This window comes from Alternaria burnsii (genome assembly GCF_013036055.1).
Source record: "Alternaria burnsii strain CBS107.38 chromosome Unknown 728, whole genome shotgun sequence".
In the NCBI taxonomy this organism is placed as follows: Eukaryota; Fungi; Ascomycota; class Dothideomycetes; order Pleosporales; family Pleosporaceae; genus Alternaria; species Alternaria burnsii.
In genome coordinates, this window is record NW_024066122.1 from 197,449 (window position 1) to 213,624 (window position 16,176).

At 49.9% G+C, this 16,176-nt stretch overlaps 5 protein-coding genes across 5 annotated transcripts; 2 read left to right on the forward strand and 3 right to left on the reverse strand.

Moving 5' to 3' along the window:
* Positions 1 to 6: 6 nt before the first annotated feature.
* GT037_009428 (cytochrome p450) lies at positions 7 to 1,664 on the forward strand (the record flags this gene model as incomplete). Its single annotated transcript, XM_038934475.1, has 3 exons — positions 7 to 135; positions 187 to 986; positions 1,040 to 1,664. The coding sequence occupies 3 exons, from the start codon at positions 7 to 9 to the stop codon at positions 1,662 to 1,664; spliced, it is 1,554 nt and encodes a 517-aa protein (XP_038782750.1).
* A 571-nt stretch (positions 1,665 to 2,235) lies between these two features.
* GT037_009429 (pisatin demethylase) lies at positions 2,236 to 5,785 on the reverse strand (the record flags this gene model as incomplete). Its single annotated transcript, XM_038934476.1, has 6 exons — positions 2,236 to 2,349; positions 2,404 to 2,961; positions 3,086 to 3,101; positions 3,177 to 3,967; positions 4,848 to 5,029; positions 5,197 to 5,785. The coding sequence occupies 6 exons, from the start codon at positions 5,783 to 5,785 to the stop codon at positions 2,236 to 2,238; spliced, it is 2,250 nt and encodes a 749-aa protein (XP_038782751.1).
* Positions 5,786 to 8,303: 2,518 nt separating this feature from the next.
* GT037_009430 (uncharacterized protein) lies at positions 8,304 to 13,389 on the forward strand (the record flags this gene model as incomplete). The annotated part of the gene is made up of 9 exons (XM_038934477.1): positions 8,304 to 8,332; positions 9,079 to 9,250; positions 9,316 to 9,587; positions 9,652 to 9,697; positions 10,075 to 10,201; positions 10,292 to 10,453; positions 10,511 to 10,826; positions 11,701 to 11,762; positions 13,025 to 13,389. Coding segments are annotated over 9 exons (1,551 nt in total), but the record flags the coding sequence as incomplete, so codon positions are not given.
* Positions 12,613 to 13,106, reverse strand: GT037_009431 (uncharacterized protein; the record flags this gene model as incomplete). The annotated part of the gene is made up of 2 exons (XM_038934478.1): positions 12,613 to 12,618; positions 12,714 to 13,106. The coding sequence occupies 2 exons, from the start codon at positions 13,104 to 13,106 to the stop codon at positions 12,613 to 12,615; spliced, it is 399 nt and encodes a 132-aa protein (XP_038782753.1).
* Positions 13,390 to 14,963: 1,574 nt separating the features above from the next.
* On the reverse strand, positions 14,964 to 16,145 carry GT037_009432 (uncharacterized protein; the record flags this gene model as incomplete). Its single annotated transcript, XM_038934479.1, has 1 exon — positions 14,964 to 16,145. The coding sequence occupies one exon, from the start codon at positions 16,143 to 16,145 to the stop codon at positions 14,964 to 14,966; it is 1,182 nt and encodes a 393-aa protein (XP_038782754.1).
* Positions 16,146 to 16,176: the final 31 nt, after the last annotated feature.

Genomic DNA, 16,176 nt, shown 5'->3' on the forward strand with positions numbered 1-16,176 from the left:
TTCTCCATGTCGAGCCCATTGTCTTTATTAGCGCTCTGCGCCACGCTGGCCGCAAGTCTCGTGATTTTCCTAGTGTACAAGATCGAAGTTCACCCACGTCTCTTCAACGCGTTTCGACATCTCCCCACAGCCAGGGTAAGACATCACCATAACGTGCCCAAGACATTACTGACTAAGTCATCGTAGGGTGGACTACCATTCCTCGGCCATGGATTCCTCCAGTTCACCAATCCCCGTGGTCAAGCCTATCTGGACATGGCCAACTCTATACCGAACCAGGGCTTGATTCATTTCTATGGGTTCATGAACGTCAGTCATATCCTGCTAGTCAGTAATGAGGCCCTATCTGAGGTACTGGTTCGTCGCGCATATGCTTTCACCAAGCCAGCGGTAGCTCGACGATTGCTCAGCCAAATCCTAGGACCATCGCTTCTCATCTTGGAAGGCGATGAGCATAAATATCTCCGAAAACGTATCCAGCCGGCCTTTGGCCATCGAAACGTCCAAGATCTTTGCCCACTTTTTTGGTCGAAAGCTATTGACATGGTGGAAACAATGGAACAGTCCGCTGCTTTCCCTGACTCAACGGACTTTGTAGTGGATGTCCTGCCTTGGGGCAACAAGGGTACCCTCGATGCCATCGGTTTGGCGGCATTAGGAAAGGATTTCAACACACTACGGGAACCAAATGAGCTTACCGATTTATATGAACTTGTGACTGGTAGCAAAGAAGGCGTGCGTCTACTGTTCATTGCCAATGCTTTGTTGCCGGCCTGGTTATTAAGACTCTTACCACGCAAGTTCAACCGCGATATTGAGGATGCTCGCATCAGGCTGCGACAGCTTTGCAGTACCTTTGTAGAAGAGAGAAAGAAAGAAGTCACTGAAAACAGTGGCCAAAAGGCGCTCTTACTGCAGCTCATACAAAGTGGAACACTGACGGATGACGAACTTGTTGGCCAGCTCTTGACCATCATCGGTGCAGGGTATGACACAAGTTTAGATGATCTATTATGATATCATACTGACCGCAAGAAAGGTACGAGCCAACTTCAGCGACTTTGACCTGGACTCTCTGGCTGCTTGCCACCCATCCAGCCTGGCAAGACAGTCTCCGTGCCGAACTTCGCAGTCACATCCCCTATCGCTTCTTCGCCAACGACGCAGAAAGGTTTACTGAATTCGCTACCCTCGACACTCTCCCCATCCTCAATGCCGTCGTGAACGAAACGCTCCGTCTCATGCCCACCTCGCCCATCACCTCGCGCGTCGCCACAGAAGACACCACCGTTCTCGGCACCGCCATTCCAGCTGGAACACGTCTTTGGATCGTTCCCGCTGCCATGAACCGGTTTGCATCCTTCTACGGCGAAACGGCCGATGCATTCGATCCAGGCCGATGGATTGATGAAGACAGCGGCCGAGCTAACAACCATGGTAATGCCCATACCAATTATGCTTTCCTTACTTTTCTGCATGGACCGCGGAAGTGCATTGGAGCGGGATATGCCAAGGTCGAATTACGAGCTTTCATCGCCGCCTTTGTGGGTAGCTTTGAGTTTGAGATGGCGGACAAAAGTTATGTGCCTCAGCCTGCGGGTATTACGGCTGTCAAGCCACGGGATGGTTTACCCTTAAGACTGAAGCGCACAAAAGCCTGGTAATGAGTTGCAATCATCTTGTAAGATGTTTTTGGGGCATGTGATGGTGAAGATAATGGAAATAGGTAGCTTGGACGGACACAGGAAACAACATTGGGACATTTTGATACTTACACGCCATGAACTAGAGTAAATCACCTGTTCCAGTGCTCCAAGAGTGTTGTGATTCATTTCTGACTGATACGGGAGGAATATTGGTTGCTTTTTGTTCGTTACCTGGCATCCAGTAGATGACAATGACCGCTTTGTCACATACATATCCCACATCCAATCATTTCTTGGGTTACTCTGACTGCCGTGGGGAACACAGATACAAATACACCACGGAGATTATATTCGAGCATGACCAACCTAGGATATACGCTGAACAAGATAGGGACAATGAATGCAATATGAGACAATTTGTTGATAGATAGGTTAACGGCTGAACGAAGAAGGGTCATTTTGGCTCCACTACAGGACGTGGGAATGCCGCGGGCAAGAGGCTCGCTAGTGAGCGGTCTATCTATCGGACCTTTCTGCGTTATTTCTTCCAGCCCTCGAAGTCTCCCAACTACGAGCATGTCCACTTTTCTCACATCTTTGCCGATACTCTCACCTTCAACCCTTTATCCAAAAACACGCCGTAACCGATGTTTTCGCACGGCTCAAACGGCTTCACTAGCTGTAGGTCGAACAAGCGAAACATCTGTTCAAGATCAGCGACCATCACACCAAGACCGTTGTGCATACAGGAACATACCTCGAATACCACTTTTGCAATGTCCATCATAGCAATATTCTTGCCCGCACAGACCCAGCCCCCATAACCAAATACCATCTCAACATCTAACTCCATCTGCCTGCGTGTCTCTTCGTCTGCCTCCGTGAAGCGCTCTGGACGGAATACGTCGGCATCGGCGCCGAACAAAGCCGTTGACTGCAGCATGGATGACATGTTCATGCATACAGCGGTGCCTGGGGGTAGCAATTTGTCGTGAAAGATGGGTGATTCGTCGAGGGGTACGATCTTAGGAAAAAGACCTAGGATGGGTGGGCGCATACGGAGGCCTTCGTAGATGATTGCCTGCAGATATGGCAATCTCCGTGCCTGCTCTAAGGCTATAGGGTATGAGACGTTTTCCGCGCGTACCGCGTTCTGAATCTCGGCGACGAGGCGATTGTATACCGCAGGTGAGCTCGTGGTATGTACGAGAATAGAACGCATGGCGTTGGCGGTGCTCTCACTCCCGGCTAGCAGGAGGAACAGGCCTTCGGATTGGCATTCTTCCTCTGTGAAGCCCTTAGCCATAAGTGAGGCCTATACGAAGACTATCAGCTCGACAATTCCCATGGATCAGGTCTAGATGGAAGGGAAAATTGGGGAGGAAACTTGCCAGAAAGTCCTTGTGTCCACCATCAGGTGCTGAAAAGCGACGACCGACCCATTCAGCTGCGAAACTAATACAACGTCAGCGGAACCGCTCAATTGAAACGCAAGACGAGTATTCAGAGTCCAGAATCGCTGTGACTTACCCCATCAGCGCTCCAAAGCCCCTCGTATCACTGGTTTTTGGCCCCACGAACTTGAGTACAAAAGGCGAGAACAAAAACTTGCGAATCCAAGGTACATCAGCCACCGTCGACATTCTCGGCCAGAGCTCATCCACAGTTCCGAGGAAGTCGTAATGATCCTTTTCGTCCTCGAGATAGCCAACTGCTTTGCCAAACCCCATCCGTGTGATGACATCCATGGTGAAATAGGACGTGATAGCCACCAGATCCAGCAGCGGCTGACCGTTTCCTGACGAAGCTATCACGTAGCGATTTCGAATGACCTCTATGAACTTCTTGACCTGCTCATCGATTATGCCCTCAAGGTCACCAGTATCACGCCCGTTGTACGCCGCCATAGATCTGGCTTTCGCCTTCTTGTGCGCTCTTGGGTCGAGAATCGTGAACAAGTTGTCGCGATACGGATTGAAGCGGCCGGCATGATACCAGTCGCTGCGAGCGTAATTGCTCCGCGTGGATGAGACAGTGCGCAGGACGTTGGGGTCGTCGGTGAGGACTTCGTTGGGGCCGATGCGCACAAGCGGGCCATGTTTAGCGTGGAGATTGCGAAGGACCCAGTATTGACGACCGCTGTAGGTGGTACGACCCAGCCAGTAGTAGGAGAATGGTGCAGTGATATGCGCACTGGGAATGTGTCGCAGACGCTTCCACGTTTGAGTGTAATTCTGCGCCACCCAGATGACGACAAGAACTACTGCGATATGCCATGTTGACTGTCTTCTTATGTGAGCACCAAATAGCCTGTAGCGAGGCTGGATGCATCAAAGTTGATTAGTCTCATCTTTCTAGATGGTAGTGGCGTAATGAACTCGACATACCTCAGGAGACAGCTCTTCCATCATTCACGGACACTGATATTGCTGTCGCTTGGGCGTGGTCAGCTGATTGTTGGTAGTAGTGGGAGAGTGAAAAGAAAATCCAAGGACGTTTGTTAGATGATATTCCAACACACACGGAGGAGTGAAGCAAGTCGAAGTAGGCTAGTGATGGCAGGCGATAACGAAGATAGGTCGGGATGAGTCCACCGCTCATGCAGGGGATAAGCACGAGGTAAGCGCCCTCCTTCTAGGGAAAGAGAAAAAAGGTAACCAAAATCGCAATTCCATGTTACAAAGCTCAACTGAAATCAAACCAATACGCTTCTGGAGCTTACACGGCTCCAAGCTGAATGAGTATGACAATTGTCCCGGGGCATATGGATCATTGATTTCGGTACATACCAAATCGTACGGGTTTCGGACAAACCATCAGCATACTTTGCGTGGTCGTTAGCCTGAATAACAACTACAATTTCCCTGCCGATGAGAGTTTGAGGATTGCAGATGCAATATCAAGAGCCCGGCAGATATCAGGTCGTTTGTTGCTGGTTGTGGATTGCATAAAACATCATGTACACACATCTGCTGGTCGTAGCATTTCCGCTTAGATCACGGTGTCATCTCAAATATCGTATTAAGTGCCTTTGGAATATTAATGTATTGATATGCCGGACTATGTGTGGTTGAGTTCCAATTGAAGTCTCTCCATAAAAAATCCCCCGATGCGATACGAAAGTGTTCCACAGATAAGATGAACGACCCAACGCTTTGCTGACTGGGAAGAGAATCATAACTTCGTAGATTTTTACCTTACGTTGATATTAAACCGGAATACAGCGACCTGCGCTCTCCTAGATTTGGTGTTGAGAGACCTTGGAAAGTAGCTTTCTTCCTCTAAGATCCGCCCCTCATCTCCAACATCCCAAACATCTGCTGCGCTGCAGCTCCAGTATCGACTGCTGCTGACCGCATCCCATCCAAAAGGGTACTCTTGGTCTGGATGTCGAGCACTGCCAATTCCCGTGCTGTCTGGACGACTCGTCTGAGGCGAAGCTTTACTAGTGCCTCAAAACATGAGTGTGACATCTCTTTACTCAGTGTTAAACCACCAATCTTCAGGTATGTGACTTGACTATTGAGCGCGCTCACTGAAATCGACTCACGTATGTACGTCTGCAGATGCTCAATTACCCAGCTTATAGATGTACAAAACATCATGCTCACGTATGGCGAGTTGAAGGAGCATTGCGCGCACGTAGAGATTGTGTCTTTTGTCCTGTTTAACTGTTGCTCCACAGCAAAGACAACGTCTAGAGTAGTGGGTTTGGCAAGCCGAAGACTAACCAAGTGGATGAGCTGGCTCAATTGGGAAGAGCATCGGCAATCCACATCCTTGGATAGGTCGAAGAGGAGGTCCGAAGCGGTTGTATCAGAAGAGATAGGATCCTCGGAAAAGCCTGTTACGTGTGTAATAGGGATCTCGTCGTCCTGGTATGTGTTCTGTCGGCCTATCTGGCTCATGGGCGGTGATGGCTCTTGCGTTGGTTCTCCGGCAATGCTACCAGCGCCGAACTTCGTACCATTGAGCATGTCTTGACTTGACGAAAGACCCCACATCTGCTCCACAGAACCTGAGTGGTGACCGTTTGTGCAACCTGGATTGACTCCACTTGTACCCCACTCCCATAGCGAAAGATCATCGATAGATCCAAAGTCAACTGTGTCGGCACCATGTGGCAATTCCATTGACATGTTCGTAAATGACTCTATGGAAGCCATTTCTGGCGATAATAGAATCGTGCGTGCCTTTCCGTCTCTTGTATCGTTTTGTTGAGGGGTGCTCCGAGTCGAATCGTGACGCTCTGTCGGAAGCAGCGAGTCCGCCAGAATTGAAGAGGGTGTTAGAGGCGCTGTTCCCCGCTTCACTCGCGCTGTACCAACAGCGTTGTCCGTACCGTACAACCCCACTTCATCCGAGATCACAGATGTTTGACGCCGCCTGCCTGGACGGCGTGCTACGCTGTAGTTGCAGTCTTGTTGGCAGCCTCGGTCAACGCAGCGTTGACAGACTGGTTTTTCGCGACTGCATTTGAGCTTCGAAAGTGTGCATATATCGCAAGAGTTCCGCAGCCGGCGGAAGCCCAGACGCGATGGTTTCATGCTGGCAGCTTCGCGATGTTTGTTTGCGTTATCGTTCAAAACGGCAATAGGGCATATGTAGCGTGTGCAAAATTTGGAAGTCGGCCTCGAATAGATTGATATGAAAGACGACTGACTCAAGGTATTGTAACATAAATAAAGCGACAATCATGGGCTTACGAGACAAAACTCGATTCGAATGCACATATGCGTTTGCCTGACTAATTAGCAAGGGACCAACAAACTGTACTGCGCACTCGATAGCTCTAGGGATCCATGTCCCATTTGGGGTATGTGCAAACTTTGTGCCATAGTGATAGGGCTGACAACAACCAAGTGAGGCTCGAATGCCCACTGCATGAGGGTAAGGACCCCAGAATGGTCGATGAGCCAGCTATAGAACGTTTGCGCCGGCCGTTTCCCTTAGTGCTATGACTGCCGCTAGCCACTCACAGTTACCGAGTGCGAGTCCGCTTTGGAAATCGGAGTTATTTCCGCTGACGCAAGATACACACGCCTAGTTCACAGATCCTGTCTCTTGCCATCCTTTTGCTGTCGTCGCCTAGATAAAACGCTCCTGGACACTGGTGTCTGGCCTGATCGACACTAAAATCTAGTTGCCGGTACTTGTCGTCGATCATGGCACGCCGCTGTGTGGAAGTCAGGCTCATACATACACGACTGCCTTTCGTACTCTTTGAATACATTTTCGGTCGAATGCACTCGGTCGAAGCAGCTAACGCTGACGACCTCGCTCATATGTAGGCAATAAAGCGCCTCGACGACAATGGATAATGCGGAGACATAAGCTGAGGTTCCACTCCGCATCTCTCGAATGGACGTCCATGCTACGTCTTCCATCTCCGAGTACGAGATCTTCATGACACGAACACTTCCGGATCTGCCGTCGCATTGATGATTCCGCGAACCATTCTGTAGGTACGTTGGGTAAGAATGTACCGGCTCGGTGCCAACATGCCTTACAAATGGCATTGGGCAATCTTGGTTGCGCCAAAGTTTTCCCTACGCAACGTGTCGTTCGATCTCGTAGTAGACGTCATTCTCTGATAACTGACTTCCCCGTTGTAACAAATAACTCCAACCATCGCGGACGGCAACGTTTCGTGAAGCTTTATTCAGAAATCGACCTCGGGGACCGAGCTTACCGAGCAACGTTCAGGGCTGGCAGTCCCTTGCGACAGAAGGTCCAGATTTAGCACGCCATATCTTGCCGCGAATGTTGTACAATCGACGCTGTGATTGCAGCTTCCTTGCCATCTTAAGTACGATGTCGAACATGGGTCTTGCTATCGTGTGTTCTTGGTAGCGGGTACCGCGGCCGAAACACCGGTGTCTACGTCAGTACTCGTAGTGCACGTGCCTAAAAGCATAGGAAATGTTTCGTTCCGATTACAACTGTACCTAGGTAGTTGACCTGAGCTTAGCGATTATGATTACTCAGGCAGGTCAGAGTCGTGAGTTTTGGGAAAGCGGGGAAATGGTGGACCCGATACAGATCTGATTACGGCGCGTTGAGTGCACAAGCACCAAGGTCCGTGTCCTCCGCTATACCTCCGAGATCACCATCGGATGCGTCCGTTGTGTGTGGACAGAACCTAGCTGATCTCCTTACACACGCATCATAATGATACCCCGAAACATCAACTACGACTCACACACTGACAAACATCGGGTACCAACGATTCGCTGGTCAACTTCCAGGTTTTTGAGGCAATTGCATGCTGGTTGTACTGACGTGCAGGCGCGAAGATCGCGTTTCATGAACTAGACAAGGTTTCTGGTACTGCGTTTACACACGAGTCTGAAATAGACCATGGCTTAGATTACGACAGCGATGTTGAGAGCACCGCGAGATAAGGTTTGCCTGCTCACAGTAAGCAATGATTTTCGCCTTTTTGCTTCACATTCAGCTCCGCGGCACCAGTACAAAGCATCACTTCCGGCTGATAACCTTACAAATACTATCCGTTCAATCTCTCTCTTTGCTTCCAGATAACTCGCAGTAGTATCGTTTTGATCTATTTCTGGAGTCAGTGATGACCATCAGGGTATAGCATCGGGGCCAAGCAAAAGACCTTGCCTGTCATATTTGCTAACTACATATATAGGGCCCTCTGTCAAGCGACCAGACAAGGCAATGTATGTGTCGAGGACACGAGAAGGACATCAGCATTGAAGTGCAGGGCCCCGTCGCAGCCTACAGCACACTAGAGAAGGTGCTGCAACTTGATCAGAAGCTGTCAAACCTACATAGTGCCATGATGGAGTGCAGCACATGTTCTTCAGATCCAACGCGCACTACTACTCTTCTTCGCGAACTGGAAATCCTTTGTACCCTTTATGTTGCAGGGCAAGCAAAGTTTTCGCCATCGGGCGTTCCTATTGACAAAGATAGCAATGATAGCCGCGTTGAGCTTGGCGACAGCACGTTCCAGTTAGGCCGATATGTGTTGGACAGCGAGGAGTGCAGAGTTGTGGGTCGCATTGTCGTAAAGCAGGGGCTGGATCATCTTCAAAAGAAGTTGCAGATCGTGCAGGCGGAGCAGAGGCGGAACAATTGTGCCACAATGCAGAACGAGATCAGTGCGAAAGTTCAGGGGATACTTTCGAAAGTCTGGGAGGCTTCAGCATATGGATGTCTGTAGACACGGGGAATTCACGAGGGCGCGCCCAGCGTCAAGGCTCTGGTAGCTAAGGTACTCGATCAGAAATGAAGCACTGTTGATCGAATTATAGCGAAGATGCATAACCCATGCGAAGATCATTCTCGGGACTTAGCATCGGGGAGATGCGGGTTATATCACAAGTTTACCACCATCCCATCTGACCAGGGATGCACTTAAGCCGCCGAGTCCCACGTGAGCAACACATAGCATACAATTTAGAGAGCAAGCAAAAATGATATCGACGGTAGCTACCTACGAACTATGCGTACCCGCACTTCGAAAAGCGATGCAAAACCATCTGGAGGTTTTGAAGAAGGCTGAGGTGTGGTGCGACAAGAACGGGTATCCGCACTCGAAAGCCTTGGGAGCTAGACTCGCTCCAGATATGCATGTACGTATCGCATCGACTTGTCACTTAGAGAACAGAACATGAAGTTAACTATGCTTCGACTACAGCCTCTCGCGCTTCAAATCTTTTTCCAGGTTACTACCGCTACAAGGGCACTCCAGCGCCTTGCGGGCATGGAAGTACCCACGTTCAAGTTCGACGCAGCCTCTTTCCAGGATTTGTACATGCAAATTGATCAGGCCTTGGAATGTTTCGAGAAGGCGCGCCCAGAGGCGTTTGAGGGGAAGGAGGATATGCCCGTGGTTATCGATGTACCCAACATGTGGCATTTCGATCTAAACGGCTTGACATATCTGCAGGAGTTTGTTCTACCGAATTTGTAAGGGTCCCCATGAATGTCTCAACATCTAGCCGGTATACTGAGACAACCCTCGTTTTGACAGCTTCTTTCACAATGTGACGGCTTATGGCATCTTGCGGAACCTTGGGGTACCGATTGGGAAGATGCATTATCTTTCGGGTGAAGATCGACTCATTGGGGCTTGATGGCACACTATCAAGACCAGAAGGATATTGTGAAAGGGGTTCTAGAACGAGAAAAGATTAAACATGAGCTATGCACAGTAAACGCTGTCAAGAGGCGTGCAAAGGAATAGACGAATTCTTCTAGAATGGTTTGTATGAAGATGAATGATGCGACTGACCTATGGCATGTGTCGGAGATCGGAGTTTCATTCGCCGTGACCGGGTTCCGCGGGGAAGCTTGACGTAGCGCGTGTCCCACGTGGAGCGTTCAGGCCCACTAACAGTTGACCACCAACTGTCAGGCACCCCGTCTCAAAGTGCAAACCATCTGACGCCTCTAGATACCGCAAACCCAGCACCAATTGCTTGCGTACTCGCACACAATGGACAATCTACTCACGCAGAAGACGCCTACCGCGCTGGCAATCGCGCAGGCTGTAGGCATAACGGGGAGCGTGTTCCTACTAGGTAAGTTACGCCAGGGAGGAAGGCGCATACCCATACTTGAAAAGCTCTCCTATACATTATACAGCATGGCATGACTGACAAGCTTACCAGGATCCAATGTATGCCTTTCGGTAGTCGGCATCCCCGCCGCAATGCAAGCCCCCGCTCCCCTCGCAGTAAAGCAATGGCACACAATCTTCACACGAGGCGGCGCAATCGCGAGGCCATTAGCCATTGTCTCAGCTCTAGCAACCGGATACGTGGCCTATAACCGTACGTCACACCGTCTACCCGCTCGCCGACCATTTCACGTGCTAACACCCCCAACAGAAGACCCCAAATCCACACCTTTTCGCCTAAACGCTCTCGCGACCATTCTTCTCCCCAGCATCGTCCCCTTCACGCTCCTAGCCATGGCACCCACCAACGACAAACTTCTAGGCAAGAAGGACGAACTCGCGACCGCATCGTTGAGCAACAAGAACGTCGAAGCATTTGCCGCCGAAGGTGAGACAGTGCACGAGCTGATGGACAAGTGGGCGAGTCTGAACATGGCGAGGGCAGTGCTGGTGGCTGTGGGAGCAGTGTGTACCGTTGCGTCAGCGGTCGTGGGAAGGAGGGAGCTTGTAAAGTTTGGTGGCCGGTGGTAAGGCATGGATGAGACAAGATAGGATGTTGCTATGATTGATGGGTTAAATGTAAGATGGGAGATGTGATGAGGCACGACTATCAGAATACATCTACACCAAAAGCCTCCTTGGCCGCACCAAAAACATGCTTTCAATTTACCAACCTCTAGGAAACCAGAAGCGGGAGCAGCCGAAGATTTTGATAAGGTGACGCCCTAGGCAGGGGTGCTGTGATGCGACAGAAGTGGTTGGTTAGTAATCCAAGTGAGGGCTCATTTATCCGGTCATATATCTTAGGGTAAGCTGGTCTGACAGGGCGTATGGATCAAGCATCTCGCTAAGCGGTTAAGCATGTTGGTGAACTAGCTTGTTTACGCCTTCTCTCGTCAGCTCGTGTCTGAATGGCACATGGGCACCGCTCGTCGAGCAATATGCGCTTCGAGAAATGGGCGAAGATCGCCTGAAGACTGGATTATCCGGCTAAATGATGTCTTCGTCCACGCTATGGCATGTCTATCCTGCACAACCTTATTCACCGTATAACGAAAAGGAGGTATCCAGGAGGATTACATGACTACAGCACCCGAGTATCCACAAGTATGGAGTTAGGGTCGGCACCCGAGGCCATTTGAAATGCGATAGTTGTGAGAATGCAATGTGCCCGGCGAAGAGCATGCAGCAGCAAGCTTACCTAGGTAGGCTGGAAGCATGATCTGCATGTACTGTACAACAGTCATAGACATGGAAAAACACGAGTACGAAGCAACAGGGCGATGCTATCGGCCGATGCCTGCTGCGAACAAGCGATGTTGTTGGTCCGGTCTCAGATATTCCGGTTATGGTCCTTCTGGTCTTTCTGGTCATGGGACTATGGTCTCAATGATCCTTCAGTGAGATTCAGCGGTCGGTCACCGACTGGCCCAACAAGATCAGTGCTGTGAACCCATACGGGGGTATGTGATTCCAGAGGATCATATATCAGGCGACAGTTGACGCGGTGGGTCTTGCAGACTACCTTCTCGCTCCTCAAGAACCTTCATCTTCATACCATATATACACTTGAATTCGCTTTCGAGACTTTCAATCTTGTACGATCACATCGTACCTTGAGAAGTAGTCGACAATCAGACGCGACACAAACAGCATGAAGTTCACCGCTGCTGGAGCCCTTATGCTCTTTGTTCGTTCAATCATGGGCAAAGGCTGCCCAGACGGCCAAATTGGTGTTGGCACTGTACAGACCTGTTTGATCGTCAAGTTCGTCCTTACCTATACATCCGAATCGCCAGGGCGCCTGGAAGAGACTACGAGCTGACTTGTATCTCTAGCAACATGCAGACTCAGTGCTCCGCGACGCAGGGCGTTGTCTTTGGAGAAGGCAATTGTGACCAAGCTGATATCGAGAACATGTTCCAGAAGGACGGATATTGTCAGCCTAGAACTTTCCTTCATGGCGCCAAGGTTTTCTGCGAAGACGATGACACGACCGTCACGTCTGTTGCATACAATCTAGCGACTTGGGGGAATTGCAAAAAACAATATGTTGATTGTTCTGCTGGAGCGCTTCAGTACTTGTATATTAATTACTGTTGCGAGAAGCTTTAGAGCTGGATACGTCACTCAAGTGTTGCCGCGGTCAAGTTACGGGAATCATGTATGCTAGCAACGCAGCATCTGCCTAAACAAGAAATTTGTACGAAGCTGATGTTTGTTGTGGGTATCGTCTGCTTGTTCATTCCCTTGGCACCATTTGTATAATGAATTCCTGTTCCCTTCATACAAGATAAGCCTCCTTTGCCACACCTAAAACTTACTTTCAATCAACCAACCCTGGTCAGAGTGATATCGTCGAACCACACATATCCCGTCTGCGGAACCACCGAGCAACTGACTACAATTCTCACAAATTGATTATTACCCGCTGCCAGCGCAGCCGTCCCGCTAAACTTCGTCCACTCCTGCACCTCAACTTGTCCATAATTCTGCTCGATAAGGCCCGTCAACTGGACAAAGCATGGAGCTCCGACTGTACCATCGATTTTGACGCTGAATGATGCTGTGTAGGTGCCTGCTTCGCTGACTTGGGGTACTTGACGAACGCTGGTGAAGAGACCAGCTCGTCGCGGTACGCGCATACTCTTACTGCCATATTGTGGATCGGTGGAGGCGACGATGGAGGCGTCGCCAGGGAAGAGAATCCACGGGCTACTTGTAGGATCTTCGAACCCTGGGTTTATAATGAGCTGCGTGGGTTCTGGTGGGCTTGGGCTTGGACTTGGACTTGGAGTGGAGGACATCGACGATGACAGGTCGAGTGTTGTTGTTGTTGTTGTTGTCGAGGCGATATCGCTTGTTATGGAAGAAGCTTCAGTCGAAGTTTCTGTTATGGTTAGAGAGGTCGGAGAGGAGACGAGTTCTGTTGAAGACACAGACGCTCTGGCCGTCATCTCGCTGGATGCAGAGGAGGATGTGTCTGAAGAGACAACAGTCGAAGAAGAAGATGAGCTCACAGCCTCTAGTGTAACAGTTGGATCTGAAGAAACTGGAGTGAGACTGCTTGAAATCTCTGCCGAGCTGTAAGATATGGACGATATATCTGTCGAGGATGAAGATGATGTCGGAAGCACAGAAGAAGTGACAATGACCAACGACGCACTGTTTTGGGTGGAAGAAGGCGCGGAACTCGAGGAAGATACAGCTTTGCAATCGCCGAACCCTTTCTGGCAAGTCTCAGGTGCACAATAAGCGTCCGTACTTCCACAGTACGAGTACTGACTGCAGCAATTACCCCACTTGCTTCCTTTGCAAGTCTGTCCGCCGAAAGAAGCTCCACATCTGGCATTAGTGGAGACTCGCTGCGAAGTGGCAGAGGCGCTGATTATCGGTTGGGTGGTTGTTGTAGATGGAACTACCAAGATACTCGAAGGACTGGCCGGTGAAGGCTTGCAAGAGCCGAACTTAGTCTGGCAACCCGATCCGCAGTACGCATTGCTATTACCACAATACCCGTACTGAGAGCAGCAGTTCCCAAACACACTACCCAAACAGGTCTGGCTCGAGCCGACTCCACATTTGCCGTTGGTCGAGGTTTTCAGTTCCGAAGGTGTGGCCGAGGGAGACGATGTAGGGGGTTGTTTCGATGGGGAAGAGGAAGTTGAGCAAGAGCCGAAGCCTGACTGGCATCCCTTGGAGATATAGCAGTGGTCCTCCGTTCTTCCACTATGGAGTCTTAGTGAGGTATACCAGAAGAATAGGAAAGTGCAGAATGAAACGTACCACCACCCATACTGTGAGCAGCATGGTCCAACACTGGTAGATTTTCCAGGGCAAACAAGTCCTCCAAACCCTTTACCACACCGCCCGTTCTGAGAGATCGTGGCTGCGAAAACTTCATGGCCCAAAAGGAGAGCTGTGCCTGTAGAGAGTATGCTGATTCGCATGATGAAGGCTTAATGAGTGAATGAATGAACGTAGTGGATATGATCGCTGGAAGACAGTTCAAAGGAGTGTATGAAGCAATAAAGCCAGACCTTGCCTACACGACCTGCTCGGTTATTTCGACTTCATTATATACATAGCCATGAATATCTGCCCAGGTCATCGCTAACCTGCTATAGCTAAGATGAAATGATCCAGAGCAAGCCACCAATATCGCTGACATTGCCCACAACTCGTGGAGCGCCACATGCAGTGGATTTGCGTGACAGCGACGCTTCGCTTGTAGTGTTATGCCGAATTGAGTCGTGGTTTTGGTGCTAAGCTTGCGCCACGGGTGTAGCCGCACGCTAGCGCGGTCGAAGAGCCCCTGATATCGCTACAAGTGGTTGAAGCGTCGGCTATTCCGTGACGAAGAACCGGGAACATGGATCGCGAAGGAGAGATCTAGACGCTGCACGGAGCACGGTCGTGAAAAAGCGGTTTGATCTGTTCCTGGGTCTTGGTTCAATCTACCGCTGAGGAGATACAAGGTTGAAGTTGTGATGTATCTTCAAGACAGGCACAACAACGAAAGAAAATATGCGGTATGCATAGGAGTAGTAGCTATGTGTACGCACTTTTTCTAGAGCTACTCTTTCCGATCATCCAATATGCGGAAAGTACTGTGACCACCCAGGAACTTCGAAAGCCGAGTCGAGAAGATGGCAGGAAACATTCTACGACGATGAAGATTCTTGCGAAAATGTAGAGTGGCATGGATAAATAAAAGCACGCCGCGGAGACCAAAAGGGAAGTTTTCTTCGCCAATATCCACATTGTAATATGCCACGTTGGGGGAAATTGCTGTAGTCATCGAAAACTTCAGCTAGGTACCAAATCACGGCAGGTATGCCCGAAACCAGGATCGTAATGCTACTCAACTTCCAAAGCAGTTCGTCGATTTCGCCACGAAAAGGTCGATTCCATACAACGAGATGCACACCGCCGTAGAAAAGACCCGCTAGGAAGAATCCTACCACTAGATCAAAGCCTTTATAGGCGACGTTTCTGATCATAAACATGTTTTCAGAATGATTGTTCGAACGTATACTAAAGGAGGAATACCCTTCCTCTACTTGAGACCCGTACTTTCTAAAAGCTTGCGAGGCCAGCTTGAAGCGGTCAAAGTCTAACTCGGTTAATTGTTCATACCACACTCCATCAGCCGCGAGCGATGTGTTCTTGTGGAAAATAAAGCCATGGTATGCAAAATAGTGTTTCGACTGAAAATGCGGATCCTTCGATGGCCTCAGCAAGAGGTGCTGAAGTTTGGGTTGAGGGACCGCAGTTCCAGAGTCGACCGAAGAGTCAAGGATTTTGTTATCCTCCGTGTTTTGGAGATCGACCAGCGAAAGTCTGACACGCGAGTACAGTTGCCGAGCAACCATGAAGGCGGCAAGATAATGCAAATCTACATGTGTGCAGATGGTCGACGCCTCAACATCCAGTGGCTTATGCCACCAAAAGAAGAAATACAGAGCCAGGGCACAGGCGGCATGGATTGCAGTATTGATCTCCAGAAGAGAGATCGAAAGACCCTGAGCCGATCGAGTTACACATTGGATGCCGAACCACAGCGCCTGGGCAATGGTTATCATCTTCGTGAACATGTTTGCTTTTCCTTTGTCCTTTATTGCAGAATCAGACAAATCCGGACGAAGATCAGGATTGTGGTTGGCGATGAACCTAAGACCATCTAGTGTCAACGTCATCCTTTGCCGCCCTTGGGGAAGATAGTGGCAGCCTAGATCGTGAGTATCGATGACAAACCCGCCCATCCTGGCATAGAGAGAATGCGCGTGCGTCCATGAATATCTTCCCATCTTCGGGCCAAGTTCCACATCCGTGTGTTGTGACATCTGTTCCGTTCGTTTGGGGGATCCTGTCGTC